The 24629-nt window shown below is 25.1% G+C and overlaps 1 protein-coding gene and 1 non-coding gene across 2 annotated transcripts; both read left to right on the forward strand.

Annotated features, from left to right (window-relative positions):
- LOC114124932 (AP-3 complex subunit delta-1) lies at positions 1 to 11268 on the forward strand. Its single transcript, XM_027988383.2, has 19 exons — positions 1 to 410; positions 518 to 613; positions 673 to 801; positions 865 to 1005; positions 1064 to 1333; positions 1392 to 1465; positions 2230 to 2279; positions 2502 to 2551; positions 5608 to 5656; positions 5716 to 5861; positions 5918 to 6066; positions 6125 to 6355; positions 6410 to 6560; positions 6622 to 6842; positions 6914 to 7073; positions 7134 to 7751; positions 7874 to 8014; positions 8083 to 8220; positions 9409 to 11268. Exons 1-19 carry the CDS (start codon positions 315 to 317, stop codon positions 9787 to 9789), a joined length of 3291 nt encoding a protein of 1096 aa, XP_027844184.2. The 5' UTR covers positions 1 to 314; the 3' UTR covers positions 9790 to 11268.
- A 1985-nt stretch (positions 11269 to 13253) lies between these two features.
- On the forward strand, positions 13254 to 13326 carry Trnar-ucu (transfer RNA arginine (anticodon UCU)). The gene has a single exon. It is a non-coding gene; the product is annotated as a tRNA-Arg (tRNA).
- The last annotated feature ends 11303 nt before the right edge of the window (positions 13327 to 24629 follow it).

Consider the following 24629-nt stretch of genomic DNA (forward strand, 5'->3'; position numbering starts at 1 on the left):
TTACTGATTATACTGATTATAGTGTATTCCGGTCAATCCACGTATATAAAGGTGCCCGTTTGGTCCATTAAAGTTTGATAATAATTATGCAATACGACGGGTAGGTTCCGAATCTTGCGGGTTCGTTTATGTCTTGCGAATAATTACTATGTCTGTTCGTTATTGTAACATATTGTTGTCGGTCTCTGTACTTTGCAAAAGTTGCATATAAATGATAAATAACTCATAACAACAGATGCTATAATTTTGTCATTAAAACACTATTACTTGTATAAAGTATTTTATTATCTGCTTTTTTTTTCTGGAGTATTATAATGGCTTTGAAAAAAGTCAGAGGCAACATTGAACGGATGTTTGACAAGAATTTGACTGATCTTGTACGCGGCATCCGCAATAGTAAGGAAAATGAGGTATGTAAACTGAATTGAGGGGAAAAAAATCACTAAACTTTAAGATAGTGGTTAGTTAATTCATGTGTTTTCAATTAATTTAATTAATGATTACTTTTTTGATGCAGGCAAAATACATTGCACAGTGTATGGAAGAAATTAAACAGGAATTGCGGCAAGAGAATATAGCAGTTAAAGCAACAGCTGTGGCTAAACTCACATATGTAATCATTTTGTCAATATAAAATAAGATCAAATTAATATTTTTGTTATTTTCTTTCAGTTACAAATGTTGGGATATGACATAAGTTGGGCTGGGTTTAACATTATTGAAGTTATGAGCTCTTCAAAATTTACATACAAAAGAATTGGGTACTTAGCTTCATCTCAGAGTTTTCATACTGATACAGATGTATGTGAAAATAATTTATTATTAATAACTATGTACAATTTGTATATTTGTATTATATTTTAGTTGTTGATGCTGACAACAAATATGATAAGGAAGGATCTGAATAGCCAAAATCAATATGATGCTGGTGTTGCTCTTTCTGCACTTGCTTGTTTTATTAGTCCGGATTTAGCAAGAGACTTAGCTAATGATATAATGACACTGGTAACATATATATTAATAAATACCTACTTATAATGAAACTAAATTTTGGTTTTTGTAGTTATCATCAACTAAGCCATATTTAAGAAAAAAAGCTGTGCTCATGATGTATAAAGTATTTCTTCGATTTCCGGAAGCATTGAGACCAGCATTTCCACGTTTAAAGGATAAATTAGAAGACATGGATTGTGGTGTTCAATCAGCTGCTGTTAATGTAGTCTGTGAATTAGCTAGAAAAAATCCAAAAAATTACTTGAGTTTAGCTCCTGTATTTTTTAAATTAATGACATCATCTACTAATAATTGGATGTTGATCAAGATAATTAAATTGGTAATATTTCAAGTATAATATTTTATAGTGTATGATTATCATTAATTATTTTTTCTAGTTTGGTGCATTGACCCCACTTGAACCACGTCTTGGAAAAAAACTTATAGAGCCGCTAACTAATTTAATCCACAGGTAAAAAAATTTCAGATAATTTTTTTTTTTTGATAATATCTATTATTATTTTTAATTGCTATTTTTAAAATATTTTTAAAGCCTTTGTTTTTGGTTTGTAAAATAAATGATTATTTTAATTTTTCTAAAAATATTTTAGACATGCACATTAAATATATATTAAGAATTATGTTTTGTAGGATTAGGACTGATAATAGATTTACTAAAAACAATTCAGTTTTATCAAATAGTCCTGTAAATGGACAAAATAAATTGAGGGACATTTCTCACTTTTGGAGATGGTATGTTTGAGGGTTGTAAAAATATAAATTTGCTTTGTAAATCTAGATTAGTATTCAGTATTCAGTATTGATTGTATTCTCATAATAATGGATTTATTTTAATTTTAAATTGCTCTATCAATAATAAATAACCTGTAAAATCTTAAATCATAAATACATGTATAATAATTATTAAAGTATTCCCCTAAATTTTCTTTATATGTTTTTAGAATACCTATTTATTAGTTGTTAATTTCTATTGCTACAATTTAATTTTATCTTGCTTGAAAATACTTATAGAATTATCCTTGTTCAAATTATGTTATTGTGTTCATTATTATAATGTTAAGATAAAATCCAAAGAAGTCCAATTAGAAAAATTTGTTAATAGTTTTAAAACTGTAAAATTTATATTTGGTAAAATAATTCTGTTTATGTATTTAAATATAAAAGTAAATCTTTAAAATTAAAATTAAATTGTAATTTTGATTGTTTCTTTTTCAGTACTTCTGCCATGTCATTATTATATGAATGCATTAATACTGTGATCGCTGGTAAGTACTCTTTTATTAAATTATACCCTTTTTTACATAATAAAAATTAATAATTTAAAACAACAAGAAGTGAATATAAGTGTATTTACTGTAATATTCTATATACTATTTTTTTTTCAGAATATATTGAATTTATTTTTTTGTAATTTCCTTAACTTAAATGATTTAATTAAATATTTTTTATGTAACTTTTATTGTTTAATATTATGTTAATTTTTACAGTACTAATCTCAATTTCATCTGGTATGCCAAATCATAGTGCTTCCATTCAAGTAATATATTTTTCATTATATTACAATTAAATTATTTAATATTTACAAGTTTATTATCTATAGTTATTAACTTATTGTATTTTAATTATATAAGATGATTTTCCAAACATGTTCAACTTCTTTTAGATTCTGAACGGAGTGATGAATGTATTGATTTTACAATGATGTATGTTTTTTTTTTTTTTTGTGTCTGTGTACAGCATAACTAGTTGAAATAATGCTTCAATTTCAAACTTCGGGGGTGGTTTCTGATGGAAAAGTGAATATCCTTGGTGCATTATAAAAGTAAAAAGTAAACATTTTACAACAGTTTTCCAAAAAATCGAGAAAAACACAAAAAAAAATAGGAATTTTTACGCAAAACCAGTTTTCGACCGAATCAATTTTTTATATGGTTGTAATTCAAAAGCTAATCACTGTAAATACTTGACATTTTCTCCAAAGAAGAAAATTATTTTGTTTATGTTAATGTTATCCATATACAGTTAAATTTTTAAAAAATTTTTTTTCTTTTTTTGACTTTTTTTGAGTTATTTATAGACCACTGAAATTTTCGATTTTTATGTGAATTTTTTTTCGAAGTGTCGGTAAAAAAATGTTGGATGACCAAAAAGACTTGAAAATTTAATACAACGTTCCTTTTGAGTTGTTCTTATTGTAGCTAAAAAAAATTAGCGTTTATAGTTCAAATTTTTACGAAATCTGTCGAAAACGCGAAAATTTGCAAGTGATTTTGAAGTTGAAAAATCATAAAATGTTTTGTGTTAATAACTAAGAATTGAAAATACAACACTAAGTGTTCCATAAGTTTTCCTTCAAGTATCTATTGAGAAAACTCGAAGCATTATTATAAGAAAAATTTTAAGTGTGTTTGAATTTTAAATTTTTACGAAATCACACGATAATGATTTATCCTCAAACGATTTTAAATATTTGTTATTATTCAAAAAGTATAAGTTGTAGATACTTGAAAATTGTACCAGTTATTTAGATTGGCATTTTCTTTACATGATTTTCTTTTCAAAATATTTTAAGTTTTTTTGAGCTATTTATAGACAACTGAAATTTTTAATTTTTCTGAAAAAATTTTTTGGTCCAATCAAAATACTTAAAAATTTTATACAAAGTTCCTCATATGTTATAGTGATTAAAAAATTATAAGAATACATAGGCACAATTTTTTTTTATTAGCATTTGGAGTTCAAATTTTGACAACAATTCGTCAAAATTATGAATATTTGCAAATTATTTTGTAGGTATAATTCATAAAAATGTTTGTATAGGTAGCTAAGAGTTGAAAATTTAATACAAGATTTTTCATAAGTTTAGCTTACAATGTTCTTAAAGAACTTAAATTTTGGTGTATTCAGGCTATTTAAACATGAACCACCTTTTTCACCAATCACTGGAAATTATATCCTAGGCTGACAAATCATCTTCGTTCAGAATCGTTTTTTGTATACAATGATACCTATCATTGCTTTCAAATTTAACCTACCCTAGTCCGAGGTCCACCCCATCTTCTAATGTACAGCAGAACGGTACCCACTTGCCTGCTTTTTTTCTTTTAATTATGCATTTATTTATATTCCAAATATAGACATTTTTAACTATACTAACAAAAATTAATATTTTCAAATACTTAGATTTTTATGCTATTTAAAATTTTTTTTGAAGTTATACAAACTTTTTTTTCTAATGAAGACTTCCCTTGTTTTACTGTTTGGAGTTAAACAATTTTTTTTTAAATGTTGATGTACATAAAATTTAAATCACAATTTGAGCAACTATTTTTTGAGTTATTAACTCGATAAACCTAGTAAAGATAATATTTCTTGATAACTTATGTAGAATATATAAGGGCTATCATAACTAAAACATATAATTATTTAAATATTATTAACCTAACCTAACCATTATATTATAAATACACTATTACAGTATATCCTTAGCTTAAAAAGCTTAATAATTATAAACTACTAAATTCAATTTTGATTTTTATACATTAACTTTTTCAAGATATTTATCTGCTTAACAATTTACTGTAAAAAGGGTTGGTCTTTGTGAGAAAAAAAGAAGCTTGGATCATTTGAATCCTTTAAATAGTATAAGAAGGTATTCGATAATAATATGGATTTTGATTATACTTAAACATTAAGAATTTGAATATATTTATTACTAAAGGCAAAAATAAGTGCACACACTAAGTGAAAAATTCAGTATAATATGTTCATTAAACATTTTTTTAGTCCAACTATAAGATAATTATAATTATCAATCATATACATTTTATTTTACATTTTAGATACTTAAAGTAAGTCATTTCTTCTTAAAAAGCATTGGAATTTCCAAAAAATAGTTACCAATATAATAAATAAAATATCTTCTGATATTTTAAGTCTTTCTTTTGGATTATTTATAAAAAAAAATTTGTTCTGATTATTAGACTTAGATGATGTATTATTGTTATGGTTTATATACATCTATGTTTATTACTTATACACATTTTTAGTTTAAATTGTTTGCTGTTAAAACTATTATATTATGTATTTGTTATTTGTTATATCTGCTATTTTTATGTTTTATCAAAATTTCTTAAATGTATAATGTATACATTTTAGAACTCTTGGGCCCCCACATGAGTCTTCTCAGTGAGGCCCAGTATTTTCTTGTATGAAAAAAGTCTTTATTCTTTTTTTTTAATACTGTTTAATAAACTAAATTGTATTTTAAAGTGTGTACAAAATATTAAATAATTTTCTTAACTTATTGACGTATTAATTAGTATTTATGACTTATTAATTTATTAGAGATAGGTAATTTATTAAGAAGAAAAATGAAATGGCGAGAATATATTTTTTTTTATTAGTTTTTAGTCAGTGACTACAACAGCTTGACAATTATTTTAGTAATAAAACTTTGGTTTAATTTATTCTTATTATCTTTAACAAAACATCCAATTTTAAGTGCCTAAAAATGTATTGAAACATACCATAAAAATAACATAATTAATTTACACAAAAACATAATATATTAAATAGAAAATTTTATTTCAGTTATGTGTCCAAAAATTAAGAATATTAATTGAAGATTCTGACCAGAACTGTAAGTATATCAAGTTTTATTTTAATTTTGTTTTACTTTAAACTAAATGTATGTTTTAGTGAAATATTTGGGTTTACTTGCTATGTCTAAAATATTAAAAACTCACCCCAAGTCAGTTCAAGCTCATAAAGATTTGATTATGATCTGTTTGGATGACAAAGATGAATCAATCAGACTTAGAGCATTAGATCTTCTTTATGGAATGGTGAATTTTTTGAAATTCTCTTTGTAAATTTTTTAATTATTATTATTTCTTTGCAGGTCTCAAAAAAAAATTTGATGGAAATAGTAAAAAAACTTATGGTTCATATGGATAAAGCAGAAGGCACAGTTTATCGAGATGAATTGCTTGTCAAAATAATTGATATATGTTCACAAGATAACTATCATTTTATTACAAGTTTTGAATGGTCTGCTTTTAATTATTTTGTGTATTCAATTTAATTTAAATAAAATTCTTTATTTTAGGTATGTCAGTGTCTTAGTAGAGTTGGCTCGAGTAGAAGGAATGAAACATGGTCCTTTATTAGCACATCAAATGTTGGATGTTGCTGTCAGAGTTAAGGCTATAAGGCCATTTGCTGTTGGACAGATGTCTCTACTTCTTAATAATGCGCATATGTTTATGCAACCTTCTGGAGGTTCGAATATGGCTAATGTGCTTTATGCTGCAGCTTGGATATGTGGAGAATATGCCAAGTAATTAGTTTTCTTCAAAACCTGTTTAGATTTTTTAAGTAATAATTTTTACAGTGAACTAGAAAAACCTGAAGAAACTCTTTTCTCTATGTCAACTGGCAAAGTACATTCACTACCAGGTCATATTCAGGCTGCCTATGTGCAAAACATAATGAAAGTATTATCTATAATATTGTCTAAAGGAGATATTCAACAATCAATAAAGGTATAATTCTTATTTAATAATAATAATTAAAAAAAAAAAACTAATTAACATTTTGGCGCAGGTGTGCAAACGAGTATCTGATAAATTGGCACAATATGTATCTAGTGGAGATCTAGAAGTTCAAGAACGTGCTAGCGCAGCCTTGCAGTTAATTAGTTACATTCATAAAGAGTTGGAAAATGGTGATGCTGATGATATATGCATACAAGTTGCATATTTATTTAATGGAGAATTAAACCCAGTTGCACCTAAGGCCCAACGTAAAGTGCAAGTACCAGAAGGGTGTGTTATTATTTAATTGTTTAATAATATATCATAATTAACCATAATTTTATTTAAAATTCAAAACTAAGGTTGGATTTGGATCAATGGATCAATGAGCCATTGCAAAGCTCTTCCGAAAGTGAAGATGAAAATCAATCTGATGACCATTCCAATTTTTTTAATTTGGGTGGTTTTGATAAGAAAGAAGAAGAAGAAAACATATCAAGTACAGTAGAACAAGTAGAAGAGGTAAATATTTTTTGAAATTTTAATGTTTCAGTAATTAAAAACTATTATCTAAAATTTTAGAATAGAAAAGCTCGACTTTATGAACAAGAAAATAATCCCAATTATTTGAAATTAAACTCAAGTAGTGATCAAACTTGTGACATTCCTATCACATCCATAGATCTGCCAACCTCATTAAATGTATCTGGTTTTGTATCATCTGACAAATACATTAAAGCAAAAAAGGAAAAAAAAGATAAAAAAAAATCTAAAAAAAAGAAAAAAGGAAATAACCATTTTGAAGAAGAAGAAGAAGAAGAAATTGCCATTGAAATGGTAGTTAATCGGGATATAGGAGAAATGCCAGATGGTGCTGAAGATTCTGATGGGGCAATTGATGTGCAAAAAGACATAAATGACCCACACACTGCATTAGATATTGATTTAGATGTTCCTGAAATTGAACGCCCACCACCAGTTGAAGAAAAAAAACATAAAAAGAAAAAGAAGGAAAAAGAAAAAAAGAAGAAGAGCGAAAAATCTAAAAAGTTAAAAAAATTAGATAAAAGTGATCAACAATTGATTGAAATTAAACAAGGTTATGAAGAAGCATTGGGGATTTGTACTCCATCCAAAGAAATTGTTCAAGCTGAAGATTTATCATTTGGAAAATTAGCAATGGATAAATACATACTTTTGGTAAATATTTATAATACAAATTAAATAAATTTATTTGTTTTATTTTAAAAAGTGGTTTGTGCTAACATTGTCATGAATTAATTATACATTTTTTTCTTATTTTTAAACATTGAATTTTCAAGGAGTACAAAATAGATCCAAAAAATGAATTAAGTAATTCGGCAACTGTATTCTTTCGTCTCACAAATGTGGGTAATAATTGTTTGATTAAAAACATAGAAATTGATGTGACTAATTCCACTGCCATCCAATTTTTAGATGAAGTAAGAGTATAACCTTAATCTGAATTTAAAGTTATTACTTATTATTGCAAATTTATTTTATATTTTAGAAAAATGAACCTTTATCTTGGTATAAACTTAATAATAACATACAGTGTGGTTCACTAACTGAATTTGACTTGTCTCTTCGAGTAGAAAATATATCTATTCCAAATACTCTTCGAGGGACACTGACATATATGGCACAAGTATGTAATTACCAATTAGTATTTTAGATTATTAATTTTATAGTTAAAAAAATAAGTGAATATATTTAAAATATTTTAAGTAAAAAATATATTTAGAACGTTTTTCGGTTTTTTTGATTTTATTAAAATATGAATATGAAGTATGTTTAGTCTAATTTAGAATTAAAATTGCAATATTTTGATTTTGACAAATGGAATACATCTTGAGAATATCACCATTTTAAATTAACTATAACTCATTATAAATAAAAATATATAATACTAGCTGTATAAGTGTATAACACAACTTCACATGAGTGGTGAATTTGTTTTTTAATGTTACGACAAAAACAAATGGATCTACAGCAATTATTAATGAATTATCATGTATTAATATTTTGTCTTCAAAATATACTACAGAAATAATCAGAAATAATGTTCCTGTCCTGCAAAGTCAACCAATTTTGATATTTTTTTTTTTTTTTTTTAATAGAAAAATATTCTTCTGCTCAGTCGATTTCTTTTGGATAAAAAATAATTCCCAAATTCTGACAATTCTACGAGGCCTAAGAGTTTTTGTATAATATATTTTTTATATAATTCACTGTATTAACTCTATTTAATTCTTTAAATAGGTATTGGGTAGTAGAAAAATATTATGATTTAGTTGTTAACTAAAATATAAAATATAATTTTCAAACTATAAAATTGTGAAAATTTAGAAAATCTACATTAGGCCTTTTAGCTTCATTAGATTTTAATAATGCTGCTAACTTTTCTCTATTTTAAAATTAGTAATGTTACATTTTACATCCCCTGATTAATTTATGAAAAATATTATATTTATTTTAAGCTATTATAGTCACGAATACGAAAAATGAACCTTGTTCGTCAAATACAAAGCTTTAATTTTTTGGAAATGATTATCATGTAATAAAACAAATATAATACTTTAAGGAATTTTAAAGACACTAAGGATTTGCTAAAATGTAATGTATTGAACTCTGTCCAGTCATCTGGCTATTGCTCATTTTTTGTGTCTGCAAATACACAATTTAATAACTGCGCAACGGTGCAGTGTTCATTACCAATACTAACTATAGGCCATGGGAGCCTGGGTTTATTTTTTGTATCCGTGGCTGTAACTAAATAAACAAGCATGAAAATATAAGTTTACAAATACTAAATTTTATATGTTTGTGTTATTAGAATTTTCAAGATGACAATTTTCATCAAGACAAATTAGACTGGCGATTGTCTTTAGCTGTTTCAGATATGTTTCTTAAAGCTGCTCCATCTGTACCATTAGTTGAGCTACTATGTAATGGTCAACTAGTTTACAAATCATCGATTATTTTGTCAGGCACTAATTTTAACCAAGTTATTAATTGGTTTTCCACTAAACTCCATCTAGTATTGGTGGAACGTGTTGGTGAGACTGCTTCACTTTATGGCTCCAATGCATCTAGTGAACAACTATGTCTATTGGTTAAATCAAATTTAAACAATGTTTCTGTTGAAGCAAAATGTACATCACAAACATTAGTTAATAATTTAATGAATGAAATTAAATCTACATATAACCTCTAACAAAACATTAAACTATTCCAATATTCATTATTTGATCAATTATATTATTAAAAAATGATGATATAAAACCATATTTGGTATGCCAGTCATCATTTTAAGTTGTTTAATAATTGTTAATATGAAAAAAAATATGTTTATATTACTCGTTAAAATTACTAGTTTGCCTTTATATTGAATTTAATTTATTTTTACTTAGAATGTATTTATATTTTAAATATTTTAAGAAATAATCAATTACAGATCATATTTATATTTGTATACAAAACAAAGTATGTTTTTATATTTTATTATTAATGACTAAAAATATATCAAATTTCCTACTAAATTGGACTTGGTTAAGTACATTTAACTGGTAATTTTATTTGTTTTTAGATGTATATTTTTACTAACTTTTGAGTTTCATTCAAAAATCTAGTAATTGGTTTGTATGTCTCCCAAGTCTGTCTATAAAATTGTTTTTATCATACACAACATTATATTTGATTTTATGTCAGTTTGCAATAGCTAATATTATTATAAAAAACTAAGCATAATATATCTATATATTTTTAATTCTCATGAATTATTAGCACCAATATTTTTGTTATTAATAATCTTTTAATATTTATTTCTAACTTGTTAATACTTAATAGTATTTACAAACAATATTAAGATATTTTTAAATTACTATCGTACAATTAAGTTTATATTACATTTGTAAAGGTTTGAAATTAAAATTGCAAATAGTATTTAAAAACGCACACCTTGATTCTACCACAAATCGATGAAAATGATGTAGGTTATTATAGATCAAATAGATGTTAAAATAAATAAGTTCTTAGGTATAAATTTGAATTTTTACAACAATTCAATAAATATATGAATAAATTGTAAAATAAAATGACTCATTCCTATACATATTATGCATGGTTTAAAATATAGAGAAACTTCCCTTAACAGATACCTCCCAATAGCTGACACCTATTCTTAATTTAAATATAATTATTTAAAAATCAATTTTTTTCATACCAAATTGAATTGTGTTTAAGTATGTTTGCATTTTTTTTTTTTTATACTTATTTAAATATATATTGTTAAAATATTAAAATAATTATATCATTAAAAACATTAATTAATAATAATATTATGATTTAATTTAACCTAGCTCATATTTTTTCTTTTTACATATTTACCCTTTATGAAATTCAAAAACTCCCTCTGAATACCTCCCTCTATACTTTCTTATAGTATACAAAATTTCGGACTGAGTGTGTCTGCTATTCAGAGCTTTCATTGTAAAGTGTATACCATGTATACCTATATTGTATATTTTAAACCGTAGAATTGCGTTTATTATCTGATAGTTAAATATTATTAACTGCTAAATTTACCTAGATTTAATTAATTTAGTGATGCATTTTATTTTATCGTTATTCTTTGATTAATTTGATTTTTAATTAGAAGGAATGAAAAGAATACAATTTGTATATTTACAACTTAGTTTTATTAGTTTTTATTTATTTTGAATATTAAAATTATAAGATACAGCAGGCTGACACAGACTACAGCTGACAAACAGTACGAATATTAAAAAAATATTAATCAGATAACTGCAGTTTATCAAAAAGTAAGCCTTTTACAAAAATAGTTGATTTAAAATTGTCCTTTTTATTTTTAATTATTTGATTATAAAAATGTTGAAATAAATGTAGCATACTTTGTTATTTCTATTAACTTGTAAGTTGTGGAGTACGTACGTTGATTAGTTTATATTGGTAGGTAGTTATTAAACCGAAGAACCGAGAACCGGATACATTTGCATAATTTTTTTTTATACCTATACACATTTGGATGATATATTGAATATTTTGCTATTTGTTACTCGTGGACTAGTTTGTATTATTCAATTTGGAATGCGACACACAGCTAAAATAGAAAACAAGATAACAAGAGTTCTACAAATGATATATGATATATAAAGTGACAAGAATAAGTGAGTTTGGGAGGGTACTCGTAGTGGCACCTAACTATAAGTATCACCTGACAGGCTATATTAAATCTCTTGGTCATTTTTGTTTTAAACATCTCTGGGACTCTGGAGGTTTGGGATAGTGCAAGAGAAAAGTTTATTGACAAATTTATATTATGGGTTATTGGGTTAACATTGAATGAAAAACAATATAGTATTGTAGTATGATTTTGTTAAATGAGAAAGTGTTGGAATTTTAAGTCATTGAGGAAATTATTATTTTTGACGAATACAGAGCAGAGATTGATGAGAGACAATTTGTTTAAGGCAGATTAACTGGAAAGCTTGAATTGACTTCGGGAGCGTCATAAAAATTTTTTTTTGGTATTTGTAAGCATACATATTGAGAACACATTTTTTTTCGAATTACTTTGCATTATTAATGGCTTATTAACATAATTATTAAGAAGTTAGATCTTAGATGACATAACACCTTGATTTAAGTTATACCTACCCTTGATGAGAAGTGGGGAAGTTTTAAATTGTAATAGTATAAATTATTCAAAAAGCTATCCTTTTATCCACAGCTTAATTAATTTGTTTTTAGCTTTTATCTATTGCAACACTGCTTAAGTCTAAAATTCATAAAACACTTAAATATCGCTACATACACGACAAGGTAAAAAATCATAAGTTTTTAGTTATATAATATGTATACCTAATTAATAAGAGGAATAAATTATAGTACTTATTTAAAAGTGTAACGATTCATCTATTATAGTTTGTTATTAGTTAGGTAGGTACTCTTGTTTTGTTTAAAAATTAAAATTTAATAATTGAAGTATTATTTATTACTAATTTCAATGAGGAAAAATAAAATGGATTATCAGTTCAAAAACTATTAAGTTTAACGTAAGCATTAAAAAAATTAAGTTGAACAATCAAATGTTCACATAAGAAAGAGATTTTTGACTGTGCAACATTATTTTTATGTTTTTCAATACCAGAACTATAAAAAAAAAGTTGTTCAAACTCAAAGATTTAAGATACCTAATGAATTTGAAATGATAAAAAAAACTTTTCATCCTAGTAATTTAAAAAAAATTGAAATTGATGTTGCGCAGTTCAAAATTTCTTCTTTCTAGAGTAAAAATTTGGTTTTTTTATTTGGACAGAGTTCATGTTTTGTAAAAGTAATAGGTAGTTTCACTCAAAATCATTGGTATATTATATCACATAATATAATAATATAATATAATAAAAATATATGTAGGTATATAATATATTATATTATTGTTCTGTGAATATATACCTAACGTAATTATACATTACAAATATTATTGTCGATTGGCTCCATGAAATATTACTGTATAACTATATCAATAGAAAAAAGATACCATGTTATTGTAATATAGATATTATATAGTATGAATAGAAAATGTAAACTAAGAAAAGTAAAAATATACTTATTAAATGTGTTACTTAAATAAACTCGAAACGCACGACGCTCGCAGATGTCCCTGTAGCGCAGAGGATAGCGCGTTGGACTTCTAATCCAAAGGTCGTGGGTTCGATCCCCACCAGGGATGGTAATCTTCATAAAATTTTTTGCGTTTTTTTTCACTCAAATAACTGGTAAATAGTATTTAGTCTTATTAATTTTCATATTAATGATATTATTTTAATTACAATTAATAGTAGGTACAAATATGATCGTATGTCACGAAGTTTATGGATAAACTACATTATCCTAATTGTCGATCAGCCAAATTTTTCAGTTCTATCCGTTGATAATAATTTACTCATGAGTCATGCCAGGAACGGTATTATTATATTAAAGGTAATACTATTCATTAATAATTATTCATTTTGAGTGTTTCGACAATATTTTGATGAGCATACGCGTGACTCATTGTTATATATTATAATATTAGCTAGAGTGATGGGTATGATTAGTTTGGGACGGCTATCAAATAATGGTTATACTGAGTACTTAATACCTATTTAATAAACGTACATTGAAAATACAGAAAAAAATTCACCGCTTACCCAAAAACTAAAACGATTAAGAACGAATTCACGTGCAATTTTACCATAATATTTAATTAGCTGGAAATTTAGGTGTAATGAAAAATATTCATAATAATGATAAATTGTTAATTTGTTAAATATATAGGTACAAATAAAATGTGTAATTGTTTAATGTTGTAGTCATAAACTATAATAATCATTAAAATCTTATAAAAAAATATGGTATTGTAAACAAAATAAATAAATAATATAATAATAAATTGTACAACACGTTACCTATACATTGATTTTTGTAGTGTTAACTAACATACTGTTATTTTAATAAATTAACTGAATCACATATTTTATATATTTTAAATGTTTACAATTTTATCTTTTTATTTTTTTTCGACAATTTTATTATTATTATTATTTTGTTTTATCGTATTTAATTAACGATATTGAAAGTGTCTTCGACTTCTTTCTGACTTAAAAATTGTTGACCAAACAATTACTTAAGCCTTAAATTTTCCTAGTTCATTTATCATTCTATATATTAAGCATTTTGAATTGGATTTTCTATATATTCATCTGGAGAAGTATTAAATATTGTGCTTATCGCTCGATAAAAATATTGAATTTCGTTACGTTGAATAAAAAAATATACATACATTTAGTGTTCTTAATCGTTTTATAAAAAAATTCGTTTTAGTTCGTATTTTATCTATTAATGGATTATCGTGAAACATTATATAATTTATTATGTTATTGAAAATAATAATGTATCTATAGGATGCATTGATATATTATGGGACATGAGTATTAAATTAAATAAGATGATGAATAAGCGATATAATATAAGATTATATATATTAATATTATGTATATGATAAAGAACATTAAATATTTACAGTCATAAAATATAATATACCTTTATAGTTTATTATAATATAATTCATATTCGCAGAAAAGAGCAAGTGATGTTTGACGACGGTGTTTAAATCTACCTCTTTGAAGTATCTGTCTTTTCCACTTAGTTGTTCGTAAATGAAGGATTGTGCGGGCGCGTAAAATCGACTACTAAATAGTTGCGACCGTCGATTATAATTGAAAAAAACAAACATTACCTACTCACCTATGATAATAGCGTTATTTTATTTTTATATTTTTGAACGTCGATTTATTGGTGATTTACGTTATATAATTGTATCCCATTTTGGTGTTTAAGACATGCCGTTGTTACGAATTGTCTCAAGTAGTTGAGAACAATACCTATACTTCATATACTCCTCATACGACGTACATATTGTGTAGCTTTAGTATTGTTGTTAGTATTTTATTTATGTGCGACTTAGACGTCGACTGTTTTGCATTTGTTGCTTGAATGTACATCCCGCGGAGCTATAGCTATAATGCAAGCGTTCGAGTGAAAATTAAGTTTCTAAACAACATATATTATGTATGAACAGATAAAAAAAGTCACAACTATTGTTATCCGTTTCGAAATAAAATTCAATTTGGTGCTCTGACTTTTGCTTTAAATAACTTTCATAATATTATGGTTTCGGATACTTTGAATTGGCCAAACAGCCGAAAGTGTTAAAAACGATTTTAAAAAAATTGACTGCATTTTGTGCAAACATAGAATTATGAAAAATTAATTTAATTTTTGTTTTATTATAATTAATTTAGAATTTTATTTTTAAAACACATAATTAAGAATAACTGTTATATTAATTTATTGTGATGAAAAGTTTGAAATAGGGTGCATTTTTTAGTTGCATTAAGTTCCTATAAAAAAATATTATTATTTAAATTTTCTAGATTTCTTGTAAGTCAGATATTAGTTCAAATAGATTAAAAACGTCGTTGAACCACAGTAGTCACACCCAATTACAATATGTATAAGTACGTATACTGTAAATATGCGAAGTTTTCCAACAGTTTCTGCAGTTATTTAACCATCAATAAACAATGACTCATTGGAAATTATTAATGAACCATTATATTTATTTTATTTTGTGCGCCTAAAGTTTCAAAAATTAAATTATTCACGAGCTTCGAAAACAAACCCATATTTTAATTTCCTATGTTATTTCACAAAATTAATAAAATAGCATAACAGATTTATATTAATGAAGTATATTTCGTTGTGCAATAAAATTTATCAACTCCATAAAGACTAAAGATTTACGCTGAACTGCAGACACAATTACTGTAGGTACCTATAATATGTATAAGTGTATAACAGTTTACAGAGGTCAGAATACCTACGACACTGAGAAGATTGTTAAAAGAAGACTGCTGAAATTTAAAATGTATTGCATTGACAAAATAAGTGCCTTTTTAAATTTTAATATATATGACCTTTATATTATATATGATTATTAATTGAGGAATAATAATGAACGCTATACCTTATTTGTGCAATAAATGTATTCTTGACAGTATAAAAAATGGAGAGATAAGAATATTTTATGGAAAACCTAGTCCGTTAATCATAACTGTGAAAAGTTATAGAAAACGAATATAAATGAATTATCTATGTATTTCACTACCATGTACCATTCAGTATATACCTATGGTATTGGTGTATTACGTTTACGTAAAATAGTAACTCACTTTAAAATAGAGGGAGGGACATTTGATGGGTATTAAAAATGTTTCGATTATCATGGCGGAGATAATTTTTGAATTAAAAATTGGATCCAATTTAGTACTTTAAGGGATCAAAAGTAAAATATTTCCAGTAATTTTTAAAATAACCTGGCAAAATATAAAAATTTTAAAAGAAAAACAATAAGTTTTACAAAATCAATGTACCTACAATAAAATGGATTTTTTTTTGTTATGGAACTTAAAAACAAATAATTAAATTTGTATATTAGCATTTTATATGTATACTTATTGTATGTATATTTTAAAAATATTTTGAACTATTTTTAGACATTTTTGATTTTTTTTTATAAATCTTAATAAAAACTTTCGGTCAAAAAGCTTAAACAATTAATACAAGATTTCTAATAAATTGCTATTATATAATTATTTAAATGTTAAGATTTATCAAAACCACGAACATTTGCAAACATTTGGGTAATTAAATTTTTTTTAAATGTTCAATTTTTATAGCTTAAGGATAGAAAATGTAATATTAAGTTCTTTATAAGTAGTTCATACTGTAACTAAAATATAAAATATTTAAACAAATAATATTAATTTTATAGTTATTTTGTTGTAGCTTAAAAATAAAATTTGTAGGTATTTTTAACTTGTTTTATTATACGTTTTGTACACCTAATAAAACTTTTTAAAGCAGTGTTTTTGGTAAAAATTAATTCAATTTATAGTATTTTTTTTCTTTTTATTAGCTTTTAGTTATACTATTACAGCTCAACAATTATAAGAAAAAAAAAACAAACTATCTATATAACAATAAAATATTTAAAAACAAGCAAAGAGTTAAAAATAATAAATACCTTAAGAGTAATAATTATATGATAAAACCAGCCTCCAAAATAAAATTAATAATTAAATTTACAACTGTTTCCGAATTGGAGTTGAGGATGGAGGAATGATTGAGGGGGACATTGATGGATTTAAGAAAATTAAACAAAATAACGCGTTTCGAGTGCAGATAAGGGCAATCAAAAAGAAGGTGAGGGAGATCGCAATCACTTTCGTTGGAATGTAGAGTACAGAATAGGGAGTCGTTTAGTCCTAATTTGTACGCGTGGGCAGGTAATAATGTGTGACCAGTACGTATAGGCGATTGAATTGTATTATACTTGAACTAGGTAAATTTAGGTTATTGAAGCATGTTTTTTTAAGAACATTCGGTACGATGTTTTTGTATCTAGTGGCAAACCTAGCTGGGAGGTTAGATCAGTAAGTAAACTAGAGGTAAGATATTATATGACTCCGTAATATTGGAATGAAATCAGTACGAGGAAGTTGGATGAGAGCGGGACATATTAAATTGGACGTAGATTTTGCCAGATTGTCGGCAATTTATCGTATTATTAATAGTTACCCAATTAAATGGCTTTAATAGAAATGTAAATAAATTATAAAACATTCTTAATAATGTAGGCTGACCGCTGACGGATTGTTTTCGCTCACATTCGTTTTTTTTGTATGCAACTCTTTATTATTAAATTCAAATTTAATAGGTAAATACTACTACTATATACATTACATTGACTTATATATATATTTAAATGACGAGGTACATTCGACATCTATACTACCTAACTGCAGTATAGCTTAGCAGTTACCTATTTTCACCCTTTTTTCGTTAAATCCCGTGTTCGCACTGGTGCATATTTTAATCGGATAATTGATCACATTACTAATTACTGGTATCATTTGTCACGGATTAATTAAAACGTAAATTAATATGGACGTATATTTGATTAATTTATAATATAATATATAACTACCAAACATATATTATAAAAAATTTATTGTATTACTCTTATTCTTATTGGCCCAATAATTGTGGTTTTAAATTGTTTGGTAAATATAAATTTATTAGTAATATCGCCATAATACTCGTATGTTTAATTTCATTGAGAAAAGGTGAATAAGTGAGTACTACTACTCTGCTGTACAATAGGGGCCATATAGACAGTACATTTAATTTCTGATTTCACTAACATTTGTTAAAATATATTTATTTTGACTTGATTAAAATTGTTTTGTAATAATTATTTTGAATATTTTAAGAATCATAAAACGCACGGATAATATTAATAGATATTTTAAATTAGAATACATTTTTTTTAATTTTAAACAAGGACCTTAAATTAATTTTATATTAAATATTTCTATCTGAAATATACTTCGTACAACAAAAACCTAGATAAGTCAACTATACAACTTGATTTTTTTTGTTACCGATCGATAATTAATAAAACATTTAAATTTATCTCATCACTATGCATATGCTTTTAAAAGAAGTTAAATATTCTGGGTCAACTGTTTTTTCCACGTATTTTCAAGTTCAAAGTATTTTAGGATTCGTTTTATATTAAATTGGGTTCTCTCTAGAAAAGTACCATAACAAGATTTTGTAGAGATTTAAAAAAGTGTACAAAGCATCAGATAGGTTTTGAATATTTCTCAATTACTTGTTAGTTTGAAAAAGGTTATTTTATTCTAATATTATACACGGGTTTTTGATATACGTACAAAGCTCTTGTGAAATAGATACATATTTAATTTATTGTTTAGTACATACATAGTAATACAAAGTAGTTAGGTATATATAAGCATGTGTACAAGGCTTCATAAATACATTTTAAATCCGACCAAATATAACTTGAATATAATACCATGCCATTAAAAACTTTTAACGTGTTTTATAAAATATTATTGTTATATATTTTTTTTTCTAATATTTATTTGATTATTTTTAATTTGTTTGTTTTAAGCTTGTTTGAATTAAATATTTGCTTCAAGAACAAACACTTCAAAATATTTTTATTTTTATTTAATTTGTAGTTTATAAATTGTTATCGCTCTACTATAACATCATTAAAAAAATAGTTGATTCTTCACTCCGTACACAAAAAATATCAATCATGATTTTATTTAGTATTCAATTTTTTCAAACAGTATTAATAGTTTTTAAGAAGCTTTCAAGTTGAAATTATCAATAAATATTTTAAAATAGAATCATAAAATATAAAAATTAGAAATTTAATTAGAAAATTAACTAACTAGATAATTTAAAAAGTTACTAGGTACTCAATTAATTGAAAACAATATTAGTATTATGTAATATTAATAATATTATTGTATACCCTGTAGTAAATTAAAAGTTTTAGTTGTTCGAAAAATTGAAAATATATAAAAATCTGTGAATATTTTGATGATATAAATGTTAAACATTTTGATAACTTTGCAAGATTAGAGTTAAATAGAGTTTAAACCTTAAACTTGTACTTATAATACCTATTTACATTTATCTATAGTATTGTTATAATAATGCCATTGATTATATAAATTGCTTTTGAAAGAATGAATAGAAGTAAGTTTCAGAACAATTTTACTTTGTCAAATTGTTGTTTCTATCGAAGTCATAAAAGAATTAAACACTTTTTGAAGCTTGACAATTGTAACTGCAATATTGTGCAAATGTTTAGAATTGTCATTAGGCTTCTTGGTATTGTTTCTTTATTTACTAATAAATCTTAATTTATTTATAAAATCAAACATTTATGTAATTGTCATCATATATAAGTCATAAGCGACAAGAGATGTTTGTTTTGGAAGCTTTGATTCATAATAAATCCTTTCGATAACGTGTAATCTAAAATACAATGTGTAATTTAGTGGTTCAGCGAATACTTCTCGTGGCATTTGAATTATCATGTGTGATTGTGAAATTGATGTGTACTTTTGGAAAACTTATTTTCAGGACAGCTAAAAGTTCAACAAGTTGTACGCAGAACTTAGAGATAACATTAAGTTGTTACTGTTTCATTAATAACTTATATAAAAACGGTTTTTATTAATTGTGCTTATAAATGATTTAACCACATTAACTTAATTAAAATAGTAATAATAACTTTTATTTACAAAAATTAATACCAAATATTTGGTACGTATATCAATGGGATAGGTACATATTTTTTTAAGGATATTTTATCATACTATATTTATAATTCTATTAATTATTTTATATTCAATACGGTAGGTTGAACAGAAACGAATCGCATAAATATTAAAATATAGTGCTCGTATATAATTATGGTGATAATTATAATATTATATCATCTAATATATCACTATAGCTGTTATTAGATTATAAATCAATACTGACGTAACTTATAATGGGATAAATAGATTCATGGTATAAATAGTTAAAAGTTTGAATATTATATGTTTTTATATTTCGACTAATCTTTATCGATTAAGTTTTACTACTGTGATATTATAATAGCCGGTTGATTACTCGAGTAAAAATCTTATCATTTGCAAATAATGTGATCATTATTTCATAGACTTATGCACCAGCTGATTATTTTCCACAATAGACAGCATTATTGAATACCTACTTATTGTGAATTGACCATCCATTTAGAAATTAGGACTATTTCTAAATCTAATCAAATGTAACAGTATTTCTCTATTTCAAGTACTCCTATACTTTCATCCTATTTTTTCAGTTATTTAGAACTAGAAACGTGTTAAATGCATTTAATATTTAGGTCTTCAGCTCTTAGCAAATTTTAGTTTTAGTCCTCGCTTTAACACAACTGTTAGAGTTAAAATCATAGGATTTATCATACGTAACACAAAATATATTTAAGTCAGTCAGATATCTCTGTTGTAATGCTTTTTTCTTGTTTATCTTTTGTTAGATATGGATTAGTAGTCTGCCATTCGTGATCCATGTTAAGTTGGTTCTTGAATGTGTCCATTATAAAATGTTGAACTACCTATGCTCCTTTTATAGTTGATATTCATAAAGAACCTTACGATTGTACTAAAAAATATAGATTTTTAATATGTTTACATTATAGTTTTTCATCGTAAAAATGTATACTTCTATATTTCATCAGTTATGTTAAACGGATCACTGAATGTTCCTGATCTTTTGCTTGTTACCATTTAGATACATTAGAGTGCTCTTTCCGTTCCCATTTTTCTAGAAACCAATCTTAATTCAACGTGTCGATATTTAAAACATCAAATGGTAATGATCACAAGATTAGACCTACAAACAACTTACAAACATCGTATCATACTTAAATATCATAGTTAATATTATAAATACCTTAGTTAAATATATATTTGCTCATCTATACTAACGTACAAAAATAATAAAATAATAACATTAAAATTAAAATTTAATGATTCAAAATGTATTTAGTGTAATGGACAGTTTTACGAGAGAAAACTTTGAATTCCTGAGTTTACTTAGTTATCGTGGCTTATCGAGAGTAATTAATAAAATTAAGATTATATTATTTATATTATAATCTTGTTAATATTATTGAAATTCATTTTTTTAAACAGTTATATAGTAAAACACAGTCGTTTATTTTAATACGGATATTTTATGTTGATTATCAATTTTTGTAATTTAACTGAATAAATACAAAAAAGTTTTCTCGTCAAAAAGTACCAGTTGAAATATATAGAAAAAAATGTTTGGTTGAATTTAATTCATAAAAGTTAAAAATTATCTTTTCAATTTTAGAATAAATTATTATTCTTATTGTCTAATATGTTAATTAGTTTTAAAACCACTTAAATGTGTAGGGTTGTGTTTACGATCAGAAAATTACGTTCAGACAATATTTAATATTACATTTTTCATCTTTAATATTGTAATTGTTTTTTAACAAATGTTATTATACTATACATTTTTTTTACAACCCAGCAGTTGTTCATTTTTTTAGCACTACACATTTCTTTACGCATACAATATAGTTGTTCAAAAATTAGGAAAACATGGCTGTAGTATTTAGTTATTATTGTTATTAAACGATAATTTAATTACGTGGAGATTTAAGAATAATAATATTAAAAGTTGTAAATAAAAATTCCAAGCTACAACATATAAATTTTGTCATATCTGTATAGTAATAATTACAGTGTATCACAATATATCTATAAATTATATTGCTCAACATTTTATAGGTACGTTTTAAATACACGTAGGTACAAATAGAAGATCCAATTAATATGTCTTGTCTATTGAGAACTATTTAAAATGTGTTCCGATATATTTGAAGCTTTTGGAGTAAAGAGTGAAAAATAAAAAAAAAATTTTAATTAATCACGACTCATGACATTCACAAAATCCATAATAGCTCTGCAGGAGTTTTGGAATACAGTTACAACGTGATATACTAATATGCATATTGATTTATTGAATTTTGAACGAGAATACCACTACAGTAGATCAAAAAGCCGAGAAAACAATAATTTTATAATATATGTATTATGACATTATGTATACTATACATTATAGAAATCGGCAATTTTTTCCAAGGAAAATAATTTTTGAGATCCAAAAAAATAAAATTAAAATAATAAAATAAAATTATTATGCATACTAAATAAAAATTAATGTTCTTAAATGACAAAAATATCTCACTAACTAGAAATCTTAAGAATATAATTTTACATCATGATCTTAATGGTTTTGAAATTATGTATATGTTTGATCTGAATCAGTTTCTTAAAATTTTGTATTTGTTGAGAATCACTAACATGTATTTTTAAAGTGTCCTTTAAAATCTTAAGTTAGATAATCTTGAACGATATTTGTTGACATTTCACACACACATATATGGAGCATTGGAGCCACACGCACCGGTAGCAAATTGTATGACCATTTTTAACAGTTTATATACTTTTTAAAACCATACTTACTGCTTAGCTAAAAAATCTTCTGTAGGCGCAGTTTTATAAAAGGTATTCAATAAGTTTGGAAACGGTCTTAGACTAATTGGGACGATAATATGATATAATTAATGAGGTTATTAAAGATTTTACATTATAAATGTACAGTAGTATTATCTGTAATTGCTTCATGTAGGTATTAAAATATACATATAGTAATTAAAAGTTTTCAAACTTATTGAACACTTGGTATATCTTAGTACAAGTCAATAATCTCCAATTAAAATGAAGATTTTGTTATTCTGAACAACTTCACGCTTACGTCAATCCATTCTCCCGTCGAAGAAGCTTTATTTTTAAAAATTATGATGGATTTTGAATCTTTTAAAAGTATTTGAATCTAGTTGTTTATTCTTACTGAAAAATTGACAAAAAACTTTAAATCATATTGCAGTTTATTTCGGATTTTATTTTATTTTCAATTATCCTTGAAAATTATATTAAGCTTTCAGTAAAAAACTGACATTCTTTGATGGGATTGCATGGTCACCAATTTGGCGTTCTCTTATATACATCTAAAATATACCAATAATTATAAAGGTTCTATCAAAGATAGATATAATATATAGGACGGGTTACGTGTTTTACTATAATAAAAATAAAAATTAACAGAATAATGTTTTATTATTTGTTGTCAATAGTCAAAGATGAAAATAAACCATTGAAAATATATCTGAGATAATATTGTCAATGTCTAGTTTATTCAGAAAATTATGTGATAGGTTAGGTTATTATTCAACAATACTGTTTATCATTACGAGTATTCAGAAGCAGTCAATTTGAAAATATTTTTAAATTGTGAACATTGTCTAAAATTTGATAAATATTTATGATATTTTGATCGATTGAAGTATTTTAAGATGTATACACTCAAAATAGGGTTAGACTAAACGAAATATACTTACGAACACATAGATAATCTTTAGACAATTATTCTTTTACTTCTTTAAGTTTTGAATAGCATCCCTCTAGGCTTTAAAATGATTTTCTGTTTTTTATTATTTTTTATAGTTCATATTTTTCTATAAAATAATGTTCAAATATTATTAATAGGTATCTATTTAATATCTATAGATAGGCAACTATAATAACTATAATAACATTTTTTTAGTAATTAGAATCGCTTTACTTACACCAAAGTAAAACTCGATATTCAATTATCAACAGTTTCAGCATACTGGTTTAAATATTATCTTGTATAACTTAAACTATACTCATTATAGTAGACTTTTGGAGTATAAGACTCGGAATAATTTAATAATTGTATCGGGTAGGAACTTATGACTGAAGAGTATAGGTATATAATATTAAAATAAAAAAATGTTGAGTTGAAATAGTGTCGGCGTTAGAGTTGGAGGAGGATGATGAACAATGGATGAAGAGGTAAATGGGGAGGATTTGGATGATAGGAGGAGCTTTGTCGAGGACGCAAAACAGACAGCGCGTTATCGTTTGCCGCCGC

Source organism: Aphis gossypii, chromosome 2 (genome assembly GCF_020184175.1).
Source record: "Aphis gossypii isolate Hap1 chromosome 2, ASM2018417v2, whole genome shotgun sequence".
NCBI lineage: Eukaryota > Metazoa > Arthropoda > Insecta > Hemiptera > Aphididae > Aphis > Aphis gossypii.

Coding starts and splice junctions, on each gene's coding strand:
- LOC114124932 (XM_027988383.2), top strand. CDS start 315: ATGGCTTTGAAAAAAGTCAGAGGCAACATTGAACGGATGTTTGACAAG. Junction 8,015..8,082: donor CCATCCAATTTTTAGATGAA/GTAAGAGTATAA, acceptor TTTATATTTTAG/AAAAATGAACCTTTATCTTG. Junction 8,221..9,408: donor CACTGACATATATGGCACAA/GTATGTAATTAC, acceptor TTGTGTTATTAG/AATTTTCAAGATGACAATTT.